Source organism: Nymphaea colorata, chromosome 4, assembly GCF_008831285.2.
Source record: "Nymphaea colorata isolate Beijing-Zhang1983 chromosome 4, ASM883128v2, whole genome shotgun sequence".
In the NCBI taxonomy this organism is placed as follows: domain Eukaryota; kingdom Viridiplantae; phylum Streptophyta; class Magnoliopsida; order Nymphaeales; family Nymphaeaceae; genus Nymphaea; species Nymphaea colorata.
Window position 1 is genome coordinate 26,105,405 of NC_045141.1, and position 19,114 is coordinate 26,124,518.

Sequence of the window (19,114 nt, forward strand, 5' to 3'; positions counted from 1 at the left end):
ATGCATGCTGTTTCTTGTCAAGTGCTCCTACCTAACGAAGACAAATGATGATGCACAGAGAGAGAGAGCGAGAGAGGGAGAGAGTATTCGGTCTTTCTGCTCCATCTTTCAAAATTAATTTGAAGCATGTATGAGTTGTTAAATATATAAGAATGACTTCCTTTTTTTGTTTTCTCTTCTCAGCAATTTCCATTATCTTTCCTTAACACCTCGAATGGGTTGCCCAAGCAATTAGTGATTGGCTGTGGGAGACAATTAAAATATGGTGACAAACAAGTTGGACCAACATGGCGATTAAAATAAAGATGCAGTCAGTATCAATCACGTGGCACATCCTCATCGTGGCCGCACACTCAATGCATCCTCCCCAAGTATCTTTTATTTTCTTAACCCTTCCCTTTCCATTAATTTATGCCCTTCCTTAACCAAAGTTATGCCTCGCTGCATTTCTTTAGGTACACTTGATGATGGTCCCTTTTTAAAGTAGATGGTGCCCCTACTTGTTTTCTCCATTCAATATAATACTCAAATTCCATGTTGGGCGTGGAATATTATATTTAAAAGTAGGTCTAAAGTGTTTGTCAATTAACTGCAGATAAGCCCCAACACCCACAGTGGACTAGGTGTGAGGCTCACTGCAGCATCGGTTTCACTCTTTATTGGTGATCATGGGTAGCTCTAGGTTTGGCAGATGGTTCCATGGTACTTAGGTTGCTTGCTTGTAGAGAGAGAGAGAGAGAGAGAGAGAGAGAGAGAGAGAGAGTTATTTGGTTGCACTGTATTGGTTTTTTGAGGATTTTTTTTTTTTTTTTTTTTTTTTACTTTAGAACTCAGACTAACTTGTGGTGGATATGCTTAATTATCATGTTGAGACAGCACCCTATTCTGCAAGTTTAACGGCAAAAAGCCAATGGCTTTGCCGATGAAATTGAATTCAGCCATAAGGATTCATGTTAAGATGGTGGTTGAAATGATTGGGATTGTGATGGCAATGCACCCAGCCTGTTGCTTTTCCGTTCTCTTTTTGGGAGGAGGAAAATTTCTTGACAATGGAGGGCCCTGCTTGCCGATAGATTTCTAAATTGGTAGGCATTTGAAATTTAGTTGCTAGTCTGTATTTGCAAGTTTCATTCTACTTGGTCAAACATTTAATTATATTAGTCCACTGATTTTCATCGCTTGGAAAAGTACTAGGCAAAGGATATATACAGCATCTTTGTCAAGAACATCTACAAACAGATGGCATATGTGAATCAAAGATTGCACAACAAAAGGATGAGCAGGAATTTCAGATCTAGTATTATTTAAACGAAAAATGTCCGTATATCACAGCTGACAACTTCAAATGAACTTGTGAGAAAACACTCGATGTTTGTGTTGCTATACTGATCTGGAACACATAGAAAGATTTATCTTCAAGTTCTAAGCGAGGTGTTGTTGCTGATATCAAGAAATATTCACTGCTTAGCTTCCTAAATGGATTTCCCTAATGAGATCATAACCTACAACTTCTATGTTAAGGTCTTGGAAAGCAAGATGTCTCATGGAGTACCACTTCTGGTTGAGGAATGCTTGCAGTTCTGGTCAAGAAACGTTTCTTTTATGCAAACCTTCCTCGGTTTGGGTGTCATGGATCCTACGGGCCCCGACATTTGCATAGTTCGACGGATAATAATAATAATAACAACAGCAATAATAATAACATAGATGCGAAAATTACGTGCAAGTGAAAAGGCTGATCAAACATTTAGTTATTCGGATGTTTACATATAAAATCCATATCTTAAGCTAATTGCATATATGCATGAGATCTTCATTAGTCTGCCAGTTGTGAATCACCTTTGAAAGTAGGGCAACTTTTATTAAAAACTGATCAGAACATACCAACATGTTAGGAGTTAAGCAAAAGTATATCTTACTAATTAATTAAGAATGCCATTGATATTAGGCACAAGCACGATGTACATTCATAAGATTCTCTGGCTTCATGAGCTTTGTTTTTCATCACCCAATAAGTTAATGAAGATGGTTTTATTAAGGGAATCACGTACATTTCCCCTCCTCATATATATGGCATATATATCGCCTAAATGATCACGATTGGTCATGGGCCCTAATAATATTGATTCAATATTTGCCATAGCTTAGCAATATCAGAGAATGTTCTATCTCCAATTAAGCACTTTGGAATTGTGTGATGACACTTTTTTAAGAAGACAGACACATTATATAGATGTCCACAAGCTGCAAAGGATTTATATAGCCTTAAGAATAGCAAGCAAACATTCATTATGTTAGATGTCTGCAACCATCCATAAGAAATCAAAGAAAGGAAAAAATAGTTTTTCTTCTGTAAAGGAAAAACACTACTTATAAAAAATAAATTTAAATGGTGTTCTTTCATTCTGAGCCTAAGCTTTGTTTCGAAAGGAACTGGTATATAGGCAAGTGTACTTTCATGCTCTTGATAAATCCGACTTAGCCAAGAAGTTTCTTCATGTTGTTTGGTTAACTAATAGTTGATTACATCTGTCCTATATAGTTGATCAGCTCCATAATCTTTCCTGAACCTTTGAGCTGACGTTGTAAAATTATTCTTTTTTTTTTGCCACTAGCTGCTGCAACGATTACACTGTGGCATCATAAAAAATAGGACTTATTTAAATATAACGAGTACTTTACATGCACTAAATCTTTTGAAGTGGATAAGGCCATGTAACATTCTGAATTTTAGCTGCCTAGGCTTTTGATCCATATAATAATTTATAGATGGCTAATTTAGCTTCTTGTCATTAGTCGGAAACCCCAAAAGAGGAGAGAAAAATATTTATTATCGCTAGGTAAATATCCGGAGATTTTTATATTTAATAATTTCCAAACAGCGTAAATAGGCATATTATATGAACGCTTGTACGTGAGGCACACATTGGTTTCCAGCATCAAATGATTGAAGAAAGGAATCTTCTCAAGTTTTTAAGGTCTTTATGTTATTTATAAAGTTTAGTAGGAAGTCCAGAGGGCGCATACAATATAAAAAGGTTGAATTTTTCCCATGAATATTTAAGTAATATTTAACTAACCTTAAAGGTTAGCTTATAACCTTTTTATACAGATTTAAAAACTCAGATTTAGCCTATGTGATAGCTTTCAAAAAGCACTTCCAAAAGGAAAAAAGTCCTGAGTAAATCCTATATACCCGTTATTGGCATTCACGATCGAATGCTAAAAAATGCTATATGTTTCAACAAATGGCTGTTTAGATAATGCTAGTCAACCTTTAAACTATGCAGGGAAGGGGAAAAAAGGGACTTCGTGTGCGTTTGTGTGTGTGTGTATAAAGAGCTAAAGTCATTTTTTTCTTATAATTTTGACAGGCTAGCTTCATTACTCGGACTAAGGATTCCATTGAGATATAAAGAAATGTGAAGGATTTAAAAACACACACACGCACGTTTAATATAATTGATCTCGGCTTGAAATTCCTAGGGAGGAATGATATAATTGAAATATATATATATATATATGTTTAAAAGCTTATTAAGTAAACACAAGATGATGTATTAATCAGGAAACTAGGTGATCGAAAAAAATTTAGTACTAGTAGGCTATTGTATGAACCACTAGCTTGCTTCTCTCGTAATCAACATGTGCGTGCCATCTTGTTCGGGCGATGGCAGTTCGTGCTTTAAATTAATTGTCAGGATGTGTGCCGATACATTAATAACTAAAAAAAAAACAATTGCTGCTATATGTGAAGGATCATCATGTATGTATTTACCGAGATAATTTATAAGATCAAAGCCAATGCCATTTAAATGTTCATTGTTGGTGCGAGCTGGTTGAGTTGGATAAAGGATATCCAGTTGAATTAGGAAAGTTATGAACTGATTAATGCTCTAGACGTACATCTCTTTAGGTAGTATTCAACCTTCAACCGTCTTGAGAGTTGCCAAACCCTTTCAAACGGGCCATCTTGACCGAAAAAACTTATGCAAGGATGAATTTCTTTAAGAGCAGAAAAGCAAAAAGTCTGTCATCGTAGCACTTAATTCGCCTGTTTTTCTCCACAGATCGGTAACAGAGAACAATCAGAAATTTGGAAACAGGACAAAAGGATGACCCTGAATAAATGACATTAAATGTAGTGCAATCAAACTGATGGGTTGCGTTTTTTCTGTTGAAAAACAGTAGTCGAAGTTTAAAATCTGCGGTTTAGAGTTTAGACTGTCTGGATGCCTAAGCAGGTGTAGGCTTTGAAGGTGGGAATACCAAAGAGAGGTTTTATAAGACCACATATTCCTGGTTGCAGCTTTCTTCCTGCTTGCTTTCCTTCCAAGGAGATGATGACAGGGAAAGCAAGCTCGGTATTGTTGACAACATCTTCTACCACACATATGCATTTGGTCCCACCACCTTCCTTCACAGAGAAGACAAAAACTAAAAGAGACAACTACGAAACTAACTGGAAGAAGGCTACGCAGAGGGAGAGAGAGAGAGAGAGACATTGACGATCAACATCACCAAATATTTTCTCGTTCATATGGGGCTGTCTCTCTTTCATAGCGTTTGATGGCGCTCCAAATTTTTTAAGGCAAATCCCTTAGAAAGTAGGCTCGTGAAATTTTCAAAGTCTGAAATGGGGAGCTCCACTGCTTTCTCTCCCTGAGTTTTTGCTCATTTAGGCGCTGCTCGAGTGAAAATTTTCTTGGGAATTTTCTTTCAGTCATGCGTTTGACATTAAGACATGGAGACTTAGGGGCAGGGAAACGAAACTTCTCCCATCCATACCGCTTGAAATATTAATCTGTGCGTATGAAACGGCTCCTCTCATGAGAAAGAAAGAGAGAGAGGATGAGCTTTGTCTCGGACCCATGGAATCATCCCGGAATTTTAGGCCTCGCAACACATGCACATACACGAATATAGAGATAGACGATAGACTTTTCTCTCTCTCTCTCAGAGAGAGCAGAAACCAGAGCAGGAGGGATTCATTATTCATGTGGAAGGAAGGACAGCCTGCCCAGGTTTTGCGGGCAGCTTGACCAATTCCCGATGACAACGACTGCTGGCTCGTGGCCGACATTTCTAGGGTGGCCCCCTTCCCTCCTCCTCCTTCTCCTCCGCCTTCCCTCTCTCTGGATTAATGTAGACTCACACACGTGACTCACACTCAACGGAGCGCCCTCGCCAGCTTCGTCTTCGCCCTTGGTCTCCACCACCACCACAACTGGCGCCACAGCCTCCGCCACCACCGGCGCCACCACCACCACCACCACCGGCATCTAGGTGGTTGGCACTTGGCACGTATCCCAAACTTAATTTCTTTAAAACTACACCTAACGGCTATTAATATTATTCTTCCAAGTTTTTAATCTCATCGGTACAGGCATTACCCATATTTGGTCCCCCCATCCGCATTAATTATCATCCCCCTTCCTCATCATCATCGTCGTCTAACTTTTGTTTTCCAAGATTCAAATGATCTGCCTGTTTCATTATATAGTGGTAAAGACCGAGAGATTAATATATCTTATGATTTGGTCCAATTAATCAAAGATCTAAACAGCTCATCATATCATTGGCAATTTTTTATAAACTCGAAAGATGGGTTTAGATGTACCCGGAAGGGGTGTGTGCCTCTGTATATTTTGTACTTTATAAGTGGATTCAGATACCAGATTCCTAATAATGATCATCAAACGGCTAAAGAACAATGTATGTGCTCTTACAATTATTGTGAGAGTAGCTAGGGCCCTTGTGGCTTTTCAATTCATGGGCTTCTCCTTTCCAACAATGTGCTTGTAAAAAAGGACGTGCGCTAATGGTACATATTAACAAAGCCAAGAAAAGTTGACAGACAGTTGCAATTCATCGTTGAATACGAAAGAGGCCGCAGGTGTGACACTGACTTATAGGTTACAAAGAGACGAAAAGAAACCCGCATTGCTAAACATAAAATAAGACTTGCTTTTGTTATCATCTCAAAGGAGAAAAGAGGGAGGTCCTTTTTTTTTTTTTTCTTTTATTGGCTTGCAACCCTCTGCTCACTTTTGCTTCGATATGGTCAAATCACCTCCTTGTTCATTAATTAAGATCATCGAGTCCTTTGGTTTTTAGGGCAACCATTCTCTTGTGGAGTCACGAGGGAATAAATCAATCTTTATATAGAAGGTTCAAACTTTGAATGCTAATTTCCTTATAGATGCAGCCATGTCGGCCCAGTTAAAGGCTTGGCCTAAATCCTTTTAGGGCCAAGCCAATGCTGTTGACCGAGTTCGAATTACTAACCTTTCATGAGTCTATCCCAAAATCTTTTAGCCTTGTAAGGATGAGGACTCCTTGTCAAGAAAAAGTAGATCACTTAATGGACTAGATTTAAGGTCGATTTTCGTGCCCTAATGGTCGAAAAATACGGATTCACCCACGTGTCGATCCAGCATCTTCGCGCGTCGTGTCCATGGTGATTGGGACCAGGCAGGTGGAGGGGACCACGTTGTTGGTGTGGTGTGGGAGACTCGATAAGCTGCATTGAATTGAATTGGGTTGATTTGATCTGGAGATGAGATGAGATGAGATGGAAGTGTGGATGGGGACGCTCAGGTTGGCCAAGGAAACCCCAGCCATTGATTGATTAATCAGCAAAGTTTTAAGGCAAGTTGATCTTCTTTTCTTTGTTTGAACCCCAACTTGAGAGTTGGAGAAGGGAGAGAGCCAATAATGCACCGGTGACGACAGAGAGCCGGCCAAAGAGACAATGTGGGCCCCACACGCCGCATCATCCCACTTGCCCCCTTTCTCTCTCTCTCTCTCTCTCATTCATCAAACCCTAATCCAGAGGCCTCTCTCTCTCTCTCTCTCTCACATTAGAGAGCTTTTTTTAATGATTAGTATTATTACACACTCAAGTACTGAACGGCTGTTGGGATGCCTGCTGCCCTTCCCTCTCTCTTCGTTTCTTTCTTTTATCCTTCTTTCTCCCTACCTCTTCACTCCGTCGCCACTCCCTCAACAGTTCTTCTTGGAGTTCCGAGAGCTCTCTTTCATCTTTTATATTTCTTGTTGCTTTAAAAAAAAAAAAAAAAAAAAAAAAGGAGTGGGAGAAAGAAATAGAGAGAGAAAATAAAAAATATCTCCTCTTCTTTCTCATATTATATTCTTTGTTTTTTCGAATTATCTTGATTTGTTTTCTTTTTCCAAAGAGAGGGAGGATTTTCCCTCCTTGGATGTAAAAGAGATCAATGGCAGGGCTCGATCTTGGCACTGCGACGAGGTTCATCCATCACCAGCAGCAGCAGCTGCACCACCGGCCGGACTTGCACCTGCAGCAGCGACACCCCGGCGACTCCGATGACGACGGCAGTAACCACGCGGTCAACGGCCGGCTGGGCGCTGTGGAGGAGGACGACGAGCGGATGGCGTCCGGCGGTGGGGGAGGCGGTGGGCTAGAGCTGGTCGCCGCGTCCGGAGCCGGAGATGTTGTCGGACGCCGGCCGCGGGGTCGGCCCCCGGGATCTAAGAATAAGCCCAAGCCCCCTGTGATCATCACCAGGGAGAGCCCCAACACCCTTCGAGCACACATTCTTGAGGTCGCCAGCGGCAGCGACATCTACGACTGCATCGCCAACTACGCCCGACGCCGGCAGCGCGGCGTCTGTGTCCTTAGCGGCAGTGGCACCGTTACCAACGTCACCCTCCGACAGCCTGCCGCAGCAGGGGCTATCGTCACCCTCCACGGCCGCTTCGAGATCCTCTCCCTCTCCGGCTCGTTCCTGCCACCGCCTGCTCCTCCCGGCGCAACCAGCCTCACCGTTTTCCTCGCCGGCGGCCAAGGCCAAGTTGTCGGTGGCAGTGTAGTCGGTGCACTCATCGCCGCGGGCCCCGTCATGGTGATAGCTTCCTCGTTCACCAACGTAGCCTACGAGCGGCTGCCACTCGAGGAAGAGGAGGAGCCGCAGGCGCAGGTCCAGGCACCGTCCTTGAGCCAGCCGCTGGGGATGCAGGCCGCTGGTGGGCAGTTTGCCGACCCATCCTTAGGGCTTCCCTTGTTCAATTTGCCTCTCAACGTTGGTGGCAATTGTCAGCTGCCGGTGGACTCACACGGCTGGGCAGCCAATTCTGGCCGGCCGCCCTTCTAATTAAACCGGTTGTAGTGGTAGTGGGGAAGGGAAAGGAGAAAAGGTTCCCTTCTTTTCTATTTTTCCTCTTCTGCTACTTCTCTTTGTTGCATGTTTTGTGTTTATCTGTCGTTGGTGGGCTCTCGAAATGTGGGGAAGTGAGTTCTTTCTTTAATCTGAGTTTCATGGACAAGGAAAATGAAGGAAAGAAAGAAGTTGATCAACGGGGGTTGGAATCAGAAGAGGAGAAAGAGGGAGAGAGCGAGAAGCAGGATCCAGTTTTCATCATTGAAGAAGAAACACGTCCCTGTGAACATCAAAGGTTAGAGTGCATATTCATGGAGTTTCATCATGTACAATTACTCTCTATCTCTCTTTCTCTCTCTCTCTCTCTGTCTCTCTATCTCTCTCTCGTTGGTTTTGTATTTTTTGTTTTTCCTTTTTCTTTTATGTATCAAACGTTTTTCTTTCATAAGTAACCAGTTTGAGGCTTTGCACTTGCTTGGAAGCTCCTTCTCTCATGTCCTGTGTCATGTCTTTCGAAAACATCACACTAATAATTGCACGTTCAAACTTCGTCGACTGAAACCATGGCCGCCATGATCATTTAACAGCAGCAGCAGCACCGAATCTTACTCCTTTCGGTTACTGAACTCAGTGATCGTGGCAAATTGAAGGACAGTAGGAATACTGCAACAATTTATGGTGTGATCACATAGAAATTGTTTGATGCTTTTCTGTGGGTACTAATGACACTGTGCATGGCTCCCTCTTTTTGTCAGTAAATGTTGTTGATGGGTCTTTCTAATTACGGACCTGATTTTAGTTAGCGTGCTGAAAGAACGACTAGTACATAGGAAAGCATCTTGGAAGATGCAGTTTAGTTTAGATTTCTTTGGTGAAATTGTATGATCAAGCCTTTTTCTTTTCTTTCTTGTTGTTGATTATCTTTCCCTAGTTTGCTAACCCCCAAAAACTTAGGTGCTTTTCGTCTTCTGCTTTTGTCAGTGTGATGCTCTAAAACCACACTGAAAACTGTTGTCTTGTTTGAATTCATCATGTGTCGTAATATACGAGCAACTATGTGCTCTTCATAGTGCAAACTGTTGCAGAGATCCCAGTCGAAAGATTTTCTCTTTGATCAGACCATGTTAAAAGCTAAAGATCTCTCTCTCTCTCTCTCTCTCTCTCTCTCTCTCTCTCTCTCTCTCTCTCTCTCTCTCTCTCTTTCTCTCTCTCTCTCTCTCTCTTGTGTATATATAGATAGATAGAATAGGTAGCAGAGACTCTGGACTATTTGTTCCAAGGAGAAGTGTGCAATCAACTGACCTTACCAACTTCAAGGGATAAAACGCATGGGTTGGCATTCACCATACTGCTCCTTCAATCTTCATGTTGTGCAGCATGTCCTAACAGCAGAAACTTCTCGCCGCACTCGTCCTTTGTTTTGCTAGTTCAAACTAACATTGTCTCTAGTGCATCGGTTAAAATGCCAACCAACTGACTAGAAGCAACATATCTTTTAGCTATTAATCTCTAAACCTTGTGTGCTTGGTGCTTGGTGCTTTCCTCATGCATGGTGTTCAACAAAAAATTTCTGATCTTAACTTTTGCGTTAAAGTTGCATAGCTTTCAGCTTGCACACTTTGATATTAATTTTCATGTCGTTTCTCTTATACATTTTTGTCTGAGTTGAGAGAAGAACCGCTGCTATAAGGCTCTACAGGAGGATATCTATGTAGAGAAAATTTTCCTTCTCTCAAATGCTCCTCAACATGGTGCGTTATTGACATGCTTATTTTATAGTTTCAGTGATGTTTTTGATCTTCCATGTGGTGAAAATGTGTGGTTTATGTTGAAACCAGTACATGTGCAGTTCAAAATTCATTTTAAAGTGTGCTTATGGTTCCAAAGTTCCCTTTTTTCTATGCTTATGGTTCCAAAGTCCCCTTTTTTTAATCGTCGTAGGGAGCTATAAGAGGAAAAACCTCTTGCTAAAGCAACGTCACGCATGACTGTGCTGCCCATTCTAAATTTGCTAGAGAACTTAGCTAGGTTTTAGAGGGAGAAAAACGAGTTCTCCCAATTTTTTTGGTTGGTCAAGCTAATTGAACACGTTCCTGATATAGCATGCATGAACTATAAGATGATTTCGGGATATTGACCGTATATAGGTTTCTTTCACTATATAATATACTGCATCATACACGTTGAGAAATTTGTTGTAGCCTTATAATCACAGTTCAGGCCAATTGCATAATATAGTTCCCTGCATTTGGTTTTAAGTTATGATTGGATTGTTTGGGCTTGGTACGTAAGAAGAAGGTTTTGTTGATTTTAAATTCATGAATGGCCCTACTTCTTTTATCAACAATTCCATATTCTACAAGTGCCGAACTCACGAGCACACAAAAAACCTGAAACATATTTGTGATTTGATCGCCCCGATCATGACCAAGTGGTAGGACGGTGAAACCTATACACATTTATTTATATATGGCTTCTGTCTTCTAAAGAGCATAAGGACATCAACTCGGGATCTGGACGGGCCCATCAAATTCGTACCAAAGAAAACTATATGTTTTTTTTTAAAAAAAAATTGCTATGAAGTTCTACTAACTCAGACTTAGAATCCATTATTTATTTATCTATGCATTACATGAGGCTCCTTGCTTCTTCTTATTGGGATGCTACGAATCTTAGGGCTGATCGCTTACCTGCAGCTGCCAACAACGAGCTCGCTTATGAATAAATTTGTAAATCCATTTGGCAATTAAATATCCTTTTCTTAGGCATTTCAAAATGCATGCAAGTGCTAGAGTTAGAATTTAACTAATCTAAGCTCGTTTATATTAATTTAACTGTATATTACTATCTCTACAACGCTTAAATGTGCTCATCATGATGCAGTAGGCAAATCCGTGAGCAACTGGCTAGGTGCATTGATCTATGGCCCAAAGTTCAATCTACAATTAAATGCATGGCTACATATATTTGCATTGATAATACTCCATCGTGGATTTATCGGCTTGAAGCAAGAGAGCAGGAACCATATTCATTATGCAGCTCCTTTTTTTTCTTGCACGAATATCAGAATGTATGTGCTTATGAACAGCTAGCTTCTGGGGTTGGAGCGCAGCTTCACTACATTTAAAACTCACGTATATATTTTACCGCGAAAATTGTGGAAAGCTCAAAGAAAAATAAACATAAAATAAGGAAGCAGTTCATTGAACTGTGACTTTTCATGATCAGTAGTTATACGACTATGTTAAGCATCTTCACTTGTTAATCGTCCTTACACCGAAGTTAGGTAGGCCATCGTAACTTACCTTTAAATTATTGCCTGGTCAGAGCACGCTTGTTTTGATGTGTTCGCCCAACAATTGCTAATTCCACCCTACACAAGGAGTGAAAGAAACACCAACTCAAACACCCTTCTTCCAATTTGCTCCAATGATATAGAAAATTTTGATCTAAACATCACTTAGTTGAATTAATATCGGAGAAGGAAATTGCGTTCAACAAGATGGTAACACAATTTTGAATGAGAAAGCAAACCGTGCAGACAGACACATTTGTCAAATTTTATATGACTACTAAAAAAATTTAAGAACCACATTTAAACCACTAAATTATTGGCCCCAATTTATAATATTGTAATGACATACAATAAAGAACAAATGGGAGTTACTGTAAGTACCACATGCAGCTGCTTTTATATATATATATATATATATATATATATGTGTGTGTGTGTGTGTGTGTGTGCGTGTGTGTGTGTTTGTTGAATCAGATTCCTTGTTAGCTGTGAACAAGGTTCTAAAAGACCTGTAGCATCGTGATCTTTTATTTTAGATAGTGAAACAATGTTAAGAATGACTAAGACGTGATTGGGAGTGTGTCTTATGTCATACGTACAGAGAAGCTAATATGTGTGCGGATTTTCTTGCTTCATAGGGGTTTCAAGGACCTTTTGAAGTGACCATTTTTACCAATCCACCTGGTCATTTACATCGATTGATTGAGGAGGATCTGATTGGTGTAGCTCGACCTCGTGCTATAGTTAGTTAATGCGGTTCTAAACCGCTTCTTTGTATCAAAAAAAAAAAAGTAAAGAAAATATCAGAACTCGATCATGAGTAGCATATGTTTGCATGTTCCCGAAAGTGCACTAAGAAATTCTCCGCAATGGCAAAGGTCAAGCAAAGAAGATGATAAACGAAACATGCCTATATAATATTTTATAAGTTTTCAAATCATTGTAAGGCATTAGATAAAAGAAAAACGACATAGGTGGTGGAACCAAAAATTTTTGGCTGAGAGACACTAGTGGTTTAGATTTTAAACTTTAAAGGAACCTTGTATATAAATAAGTGGAAGTCCAATATTATGGTATTTATACATATAAAGCAATTGATATGGGGTTGATGTGGGCACTTGCCTTCATCAGTTCACATATTCTTTGGAAGACTATTTTACCCATAATATAATTTGGAATAAAAAAAAACTCATAAGCTATATTGCTTAGTACATTTTTCTACAGCTTCTCATCGCTTTCTCTCTCTTTGCGTTTGTCTTAATGTGAAAAATATTTACCTGATATTATTTTCTGTTAGGAATAAATTAGTTTTTAAAAAAACTATTTTCATACTTATTTTTTTATTCGTAAATATCTTTATGAATAGCGTTAACCATGTCAGTATGTATCGATCGATATACATGCACCGTGTCAGTCCCTTCGCCGGTATAACGCACGACTGATATGGGCTTTTATGTTTTTTGTTTGTAAATCAATTCATGATATTTCTAGCACTGTCTCAAGACGCAACAATGTTGACGATGATGTCTATGAGAAAATTTAAGATGCTTAGGCCTTTGACATGAGAATGGTGGAGTCACGGTTCAGTTTTCACATATATATATATATATATATATATCCAATAATAACAATATTGATAGATGATAATAATAATAATAATAACTGGTTGTATCATTTGCTCGCCAACACGGTGTATGGGTCGATATACGTTGGCAAGTATAAGCAAAAGAAGAGATGATACACTGCGGATGATAACTTAGTCATATAGAGACATCTAGAACACTCATTGTAGACACTGGAAGTTCTATTTTTTTTTCATTTTTACTTAGTTTGACGGCCAATTATTATAACATCTCATTATGAATTGTAAAAAATATGATAAAATATGATATGCAGGCCTATTTTACTCAGTAGATGCCGACAGCCATCTACCAACATTCTCAAAGAAGCTTATACATGCCAACAATGGCTTTTTTTTCTTGTTAAGTGCAAGGAGAGATGATTCATCAGCCAAAATAAGGCACGGGTGCATGGCTTTTGCCGCTTAACTATTTACGCACAGGTAATGAACGAATTAATTATGAACAAACTCTGCCAAAATTAGAGACTTTGGTTCAAATTCTCCAAGTCATACACGCAAAAAATTTATGACGTAAGTTCCAAAATTTTTATACTGATCGTGTATAGTTTATAGTCAAATCTCTGTAATGTAAAAGAATGAAAAAAAAAAACTGAAAACCCATTTTAGATGTTCCTATCGCCTTCTGTTTTTTTCTAGAGAAAAATAGTAAAAATAGAAATTGATTTCATGCTTGTGGTAATGGGACGTAAAAACATGATTATATATATATATATGTCACACTTTCTCTTTATGCATTAATTGTTCAGAGGCTCATTAACTCCAGGAGTTGTTCAGTTGATTCTGCAGAAGAGTCCAGAACATAATCGGTCAACATGTCCGAGAATGGCCCTTGGACCAACTTTTTTAGTTTCTTAAATAATTTGACCTCTTTTTTAATTATTGGTGGAGAACCCTGAAGAAAGGCTAGATTAATCTGGCAAGAATTAATACTTATCTTCATAAGAACGTAAATGCCTTGATTATAAATCAGCAACACAGATGCAGTTAATTTCATTAGGGCAACTACGACCCACACACCTTCTTGGCATGAAATGGGCCGTCAGAGACACGGAGGAGGACAACTTCATTTCATTTTATATGTTGTGATTTTTTTTTTTCAAAAAACAAAAAAAAAAGATTTATGTGCATTGGGACTCCCTTATTTTTAAATCATTTTTCTCTTTTCTTGGAAAATATTTTGTATTACTTAGAATCAAGGTTAACTAACACATTTTTCACTCCTAAGAAATAGTTTAAGAGTTTCTTTCAGAAATCGTCCTATGCTTATTTGCATTTTGAAATACCTTTCACCTTTTAACATTTTCCCGAACCCTCTGTTTTGTAGTTTTCCTTAGCCATAAAATCGAACTTCAAAATAATTATATAGAAAAGACTTTGAGGAAAAGAGAGAAAAAGGGAAGGTGGGTATATCCTTTGGAACAAAACAAGATGAGAGAGGCCAACTCAAAGAGTGAACACTTTGTGAACATTTAATGAACCTACCCCCAAAATTGAGGTAGATTCATGAAACATTAGAACTATTGTTTATGAATATGTCTCAATCTTTGGAACGGGTTAAGGGACGCTTACAGAATGACACATAGTCATGGACACAAAATGGGCAGAGTGGGGTGTACCGTTTTAAGAGACTGGAGGAGAAATAGCATAGCTGTTCAGGCAGACATGCATATAAAAGGCAAGTTGCTTATTTGATTCTCATGAATGATATTCTCTTAAACCATAAAAAAAATAGGATGGCAACATTTAATTTGAAAGGTATACCGTACTTCACCCAGGTCCCAACACACCCATAACCTTAAATGCAAGGGGAATTGGCGGGAGGGAGCCTTCAAAGTCTTTTTCAAGTTGTGGCTTGTTAACCTTCTGCGTGAATGCTTAGGGTCAAACATAGTAGCGGGACTATGTGTTAGGTGTGTGGGTGCTAAATGACTGGGTATTTAAACAAGTTGGAGGACTACAAATTTTTGCAAAACTAATTGGGACCATTAAAAGCTAAAAGGGGAGACTTACTTACTGTAAAGACAAATACTTTTGCAGTGATCAGAGAGCGGATGCTTTGGACAAGGAGGTGCATGCACATTAAATTACGAGAGTAATTGGGACCATTAGAGTTAAAAAAGCTTATAAAAGATGTGAAATGCTTACTGTAAAGACAAAAACTTTTCTAAAGAAGAGAGAGAGAGAGAGAGAGATCCTTTCGAACCATGCAAGAGGTGAGGCGAGGAAGAAGGCGGGCAGCATTTTCCACCTCTCACGCAGGAAGCACATGCGCTCGCACACACACCTCAAGGTCTGATCAAGAGATGAGGACATTGGTGTGCATGCATCTGCCCTCTCATCACATGATCCCCATCGCTCTTTTTTCCCTTTAGTGTAGTTTATTAAGCAACGCCCACAGGGCCAACGAAAAGAAGGAACACTGCTGCATGGGGATGCCAATATTCTATTCTCTCAGATGTCCCCTCAAAAATAAGCTTCCAAAACAAGAGCATTATTTTAAAAGGAACTACCAATCATGGTAGACTGTGCGCAGCTTCACGCTGCCTTCTTATTTTAAAGGGATGAGAACCGCTTTTTTAATGAAGAGCTCATTTAGTGGAGAGCAAGTCCTTTTATGTTCTTTCATGTATATCATAAGCATATGCCGGATGTGAACTGTATATTTGTTTTCATACTCAAATATAACATATGCATATGCGTAACATATGAGATAACAAAATATTTGTGAGATAATGAAATAACATATGGATATATGAGATAACGCTAAGCACAAACATAAGATAATACTTATTGGATAACAAAATATTTATGACCTAATAGATGGATGTATGAGATAACGTTAACCATAAGTACAAGATAATATTTATGATATAATAAAATATTTATGGGGTAATGAAATAGCAGACAGACACTATGAGATAGTGTTAAACATAAGTTTAAAATAATGTTTATGAAATAATAAATATTTATGAAATAATGATATAACACTACGACGTCTTTTTACTACTTAGAGGGGTATATTGATGATAACGCTGTGCATATATACAAATTGATAAATTTTATTTTTATTGAATCTCCAAATCTTTTTTTTGCGACTTTACTTTTTGTCCTTACAAAAAGTTTTTTTTGTATTAATCATGAACATTTTTTTGTTGTTAAAATGGTGCATGAAATTTCATGCACGGAGATGGCATATATATTCAGCTTCGCATTTAGTGATGTCACGTTTCTTTGATCCTTTTTTCCTCTATGTCTATTGATTAGATGGTTAATCTTGAACACATGTTAATTTTGAGTTGGAAGCGGGAAACATGTATGCCCTAAAACTTTAGGGCAAGCCCACTTTTGCCTCATATGAGACTACACTCAATTTGATCACTGGGAAGAAACTAAACTAGCACACAAGACAAGAACACGAACACAAAGATTTATGTAGTTCATAATTAAATCAATAATCGGATGCACCAAGTTTTACCATTCAAACAAGATGAATGCAAGGGATATTGCTGCCAAGGGCAGAGGCGGAGGCGGGGCCCAGTTTCTGTATCGGCCATGCACCCCCCCACCCCCGCTCTGAACTTTAAAAATTCAAAATTTTAAATATAAATTTTTAAAATTTCAGTTTAACTTATATAAAAATTTTGAAAAATTATATTTTGGCCTTATTAAAATTTTGAAAGTATAGTTGATCCCTTCAATGAAAAAATCCTAGTTTTGAGCTAGATTGTTGGTCCTCATCTTTAAGGCAAGATCGCAGATATAAAAACGGCGGCATAATCCAAGTACTCATATAGGAAGGTTGGAAAAAAGCACACCACTTGGGTAAAGATACGAACCAGGCTTATTAAAATTAATTATTCAAGTACTTTTTTCTCTAATATAACCTTATAGATTTAACCTTGAGAGTCATTTAGTGAGAAATATTTATTAAGTTAGTCACTTTTTTTTTTTACTTTAATAAAGTTTTTTTAATAATAAAAAATGAACAACTCTTATAACATTAAAATTTTGATAGTAAAAAGGATCATTTTTTTTTACAAAAATAACTTGAACTAAAACATCATTTTATATAAAATTAATGTTTTTCATATTAATAGAATGATTGTATAATTACTCGTACATATTACTTATACATATATATAATTAATTTTATCAACAAACCTGGTTTTTGTTGTAGCTTATTAGGCGATCGAGCTTGCAAGGTTTTCTTCTTTTTCTTTTTCTTTTTTTTTCGTGGAAGTTAAACTCAGAACTCCCGGATCTCTCTGCATTTAAGCCATCGTTTGTCTTTTTCTTCTGGATCGAAGGTGCATGTTTTGCCTCATTTATCGTGCAAATTAAATTTTAGTTAAACCTCATGAGTTATATAGTTATTATTATTTAAATGTCCTTAACGAAAGGGTAAGGAAAAAATAGGCCTTTTGATTAATTAAGTTGAATTTCCTTTTTTTTTCTTTCTTTTTATTTACTCAAAATGCAGTACAGCTTCGTAACAGTCAGCGCCTTGAAACTTGGACAAAGAAAATAAGAGACCCATTCGAATCTATGAATTGGACAAAGAACATGTGCCTGTAGGGCACAGGGGTTAGTTCAAAACATTAAATGCATGCATTAAGTCCCGTAAACATGCAGCCCGTAAGTTATGCACAAGAAAATAAAATAAAATGTTGGCACATTGGATTGGGGAGAGGTATGAGATGAGATGAGTTTTCATTTCAGATTATATGTAAGTTGAAGCATAACTGCTTAAAAACAGCTCTATATTATTAGAGATGGAAAGAAGTAAGATGCATTTTAGAAATTGTTGCTGACATTAATTCATTCTTATTATAGTAATTCAAGAATACTCTATTTTATTTGTTGGAACATTTTTTTTTTAAGAAGGCATCTATGCTAATTAAGAAATCCCTGCCTAACTTTTAGAAATTTCCACTTTGCATCCTGAGTCTGAAATATTAGACCACAAGCATCTTTGGAAATCGTATGGGAAGTTCATTATTTCTAATATTATTACAGAAAGTGCTGCGGAAACAACAAATCTGTTGTTGCTGTGGATCCCAATTGAAAGCTTTCTTTTCTTCTTGAAATACGTCCATCGTAGTGAAATCGGTGGCTCGCCAAAAATGCGATTCTAATGCTAATTTGGATTATCAAAATCTCACTGGTTCGCTATTGAAGTAAGCTGTGGAGTTAGAAATATTTATATGCACTACAAAATGCGTTATGCGCACAAGAACCAAAACACATGTATTTATATTAATGTTAATTTTGTACAAAGCAATTTAAGTTGATCTTATTCTTTACTACCAAAGATATAGTGTTACAAGAAATAATAAAAAAACACATCTAAATCTTGAAATATCACTAATTACTATATGTTTTATTTACCGGGAAATGAGTTAAGCCTCCAGTTTTATTTCACGGCTGGTTTTCCAGGTATCGCCCTCTCCAGAACTCATGCGTCACTCTTAACGAGAAAAGAATAGCTACAGGGGAAAAGATACAGAGAGAAAAGGGACAGTGATCGGGAGCGGGTACAGCAGCCTCCTCAATTGATCATAAATCTGATCTATGACTTAATATTATACATAAGCATTAAAATAACCTGATTATTATCACAAAGCATGCATTAACGTACTCACGTTCATTGTACTTGGCTTTATGAAGAACAATCATAACCACACATCCCCCAAGAAAGGGAAAAATCTTTAATTCTGATCTCTCATTAAGTTTTTATTGAAAAGGGAGGGAAGGATATGGACGTTCCAAGGGAATACGATATAAAACTTTTGCAGAAACAAATATATATATATATATATATATATATATATATATATATTCAACTTGGAACTTCATTCGTTCATGGTGCATGGAATAAGAAAACATATTTTCGTTTTGAAATCACGAAGCGTCAACTTTATATATTATGAAAAAAAAAGCATTGAATTGATACATAATAGAACCGTCACATCAACACACTAGAAGCATGCTTGGTACACTGGGAGAAATATAAAAAGCTTGTCTCTTTTCTTAAAT

At 37.9% G+C, this 19,114-nt stretch overlaps 1 protein-coding gene across 1 annotated transcript; it reads left to right on the forward strand.

Moving 5' to 3' along the window:
• The first annotated feature begins 6,935 nt into the window (after nucleotides 1–6,935).
• Nucleotides 6,936–8,606, forward strand: LOC116252326 (AT-hook motif nuclear-localized protein 23-like). Its single transcript, XM_031626502.2, has one exon. The coding sequence runs from the start codon at nucleotides 7,239–7,241 to the stop codon at nucleotides 8,133–8,135; it is 897 nt and encodes a 298-aa protein (XP_031482362.1). The 5' UTR covers nucleotides 6,936–7,238; the 3' UTR covers nucleotides 8,136–8,606.
• The last annotated feature ends 10,508 nt before the right edge of the window (nucleotides 8,607–19,114 follow it).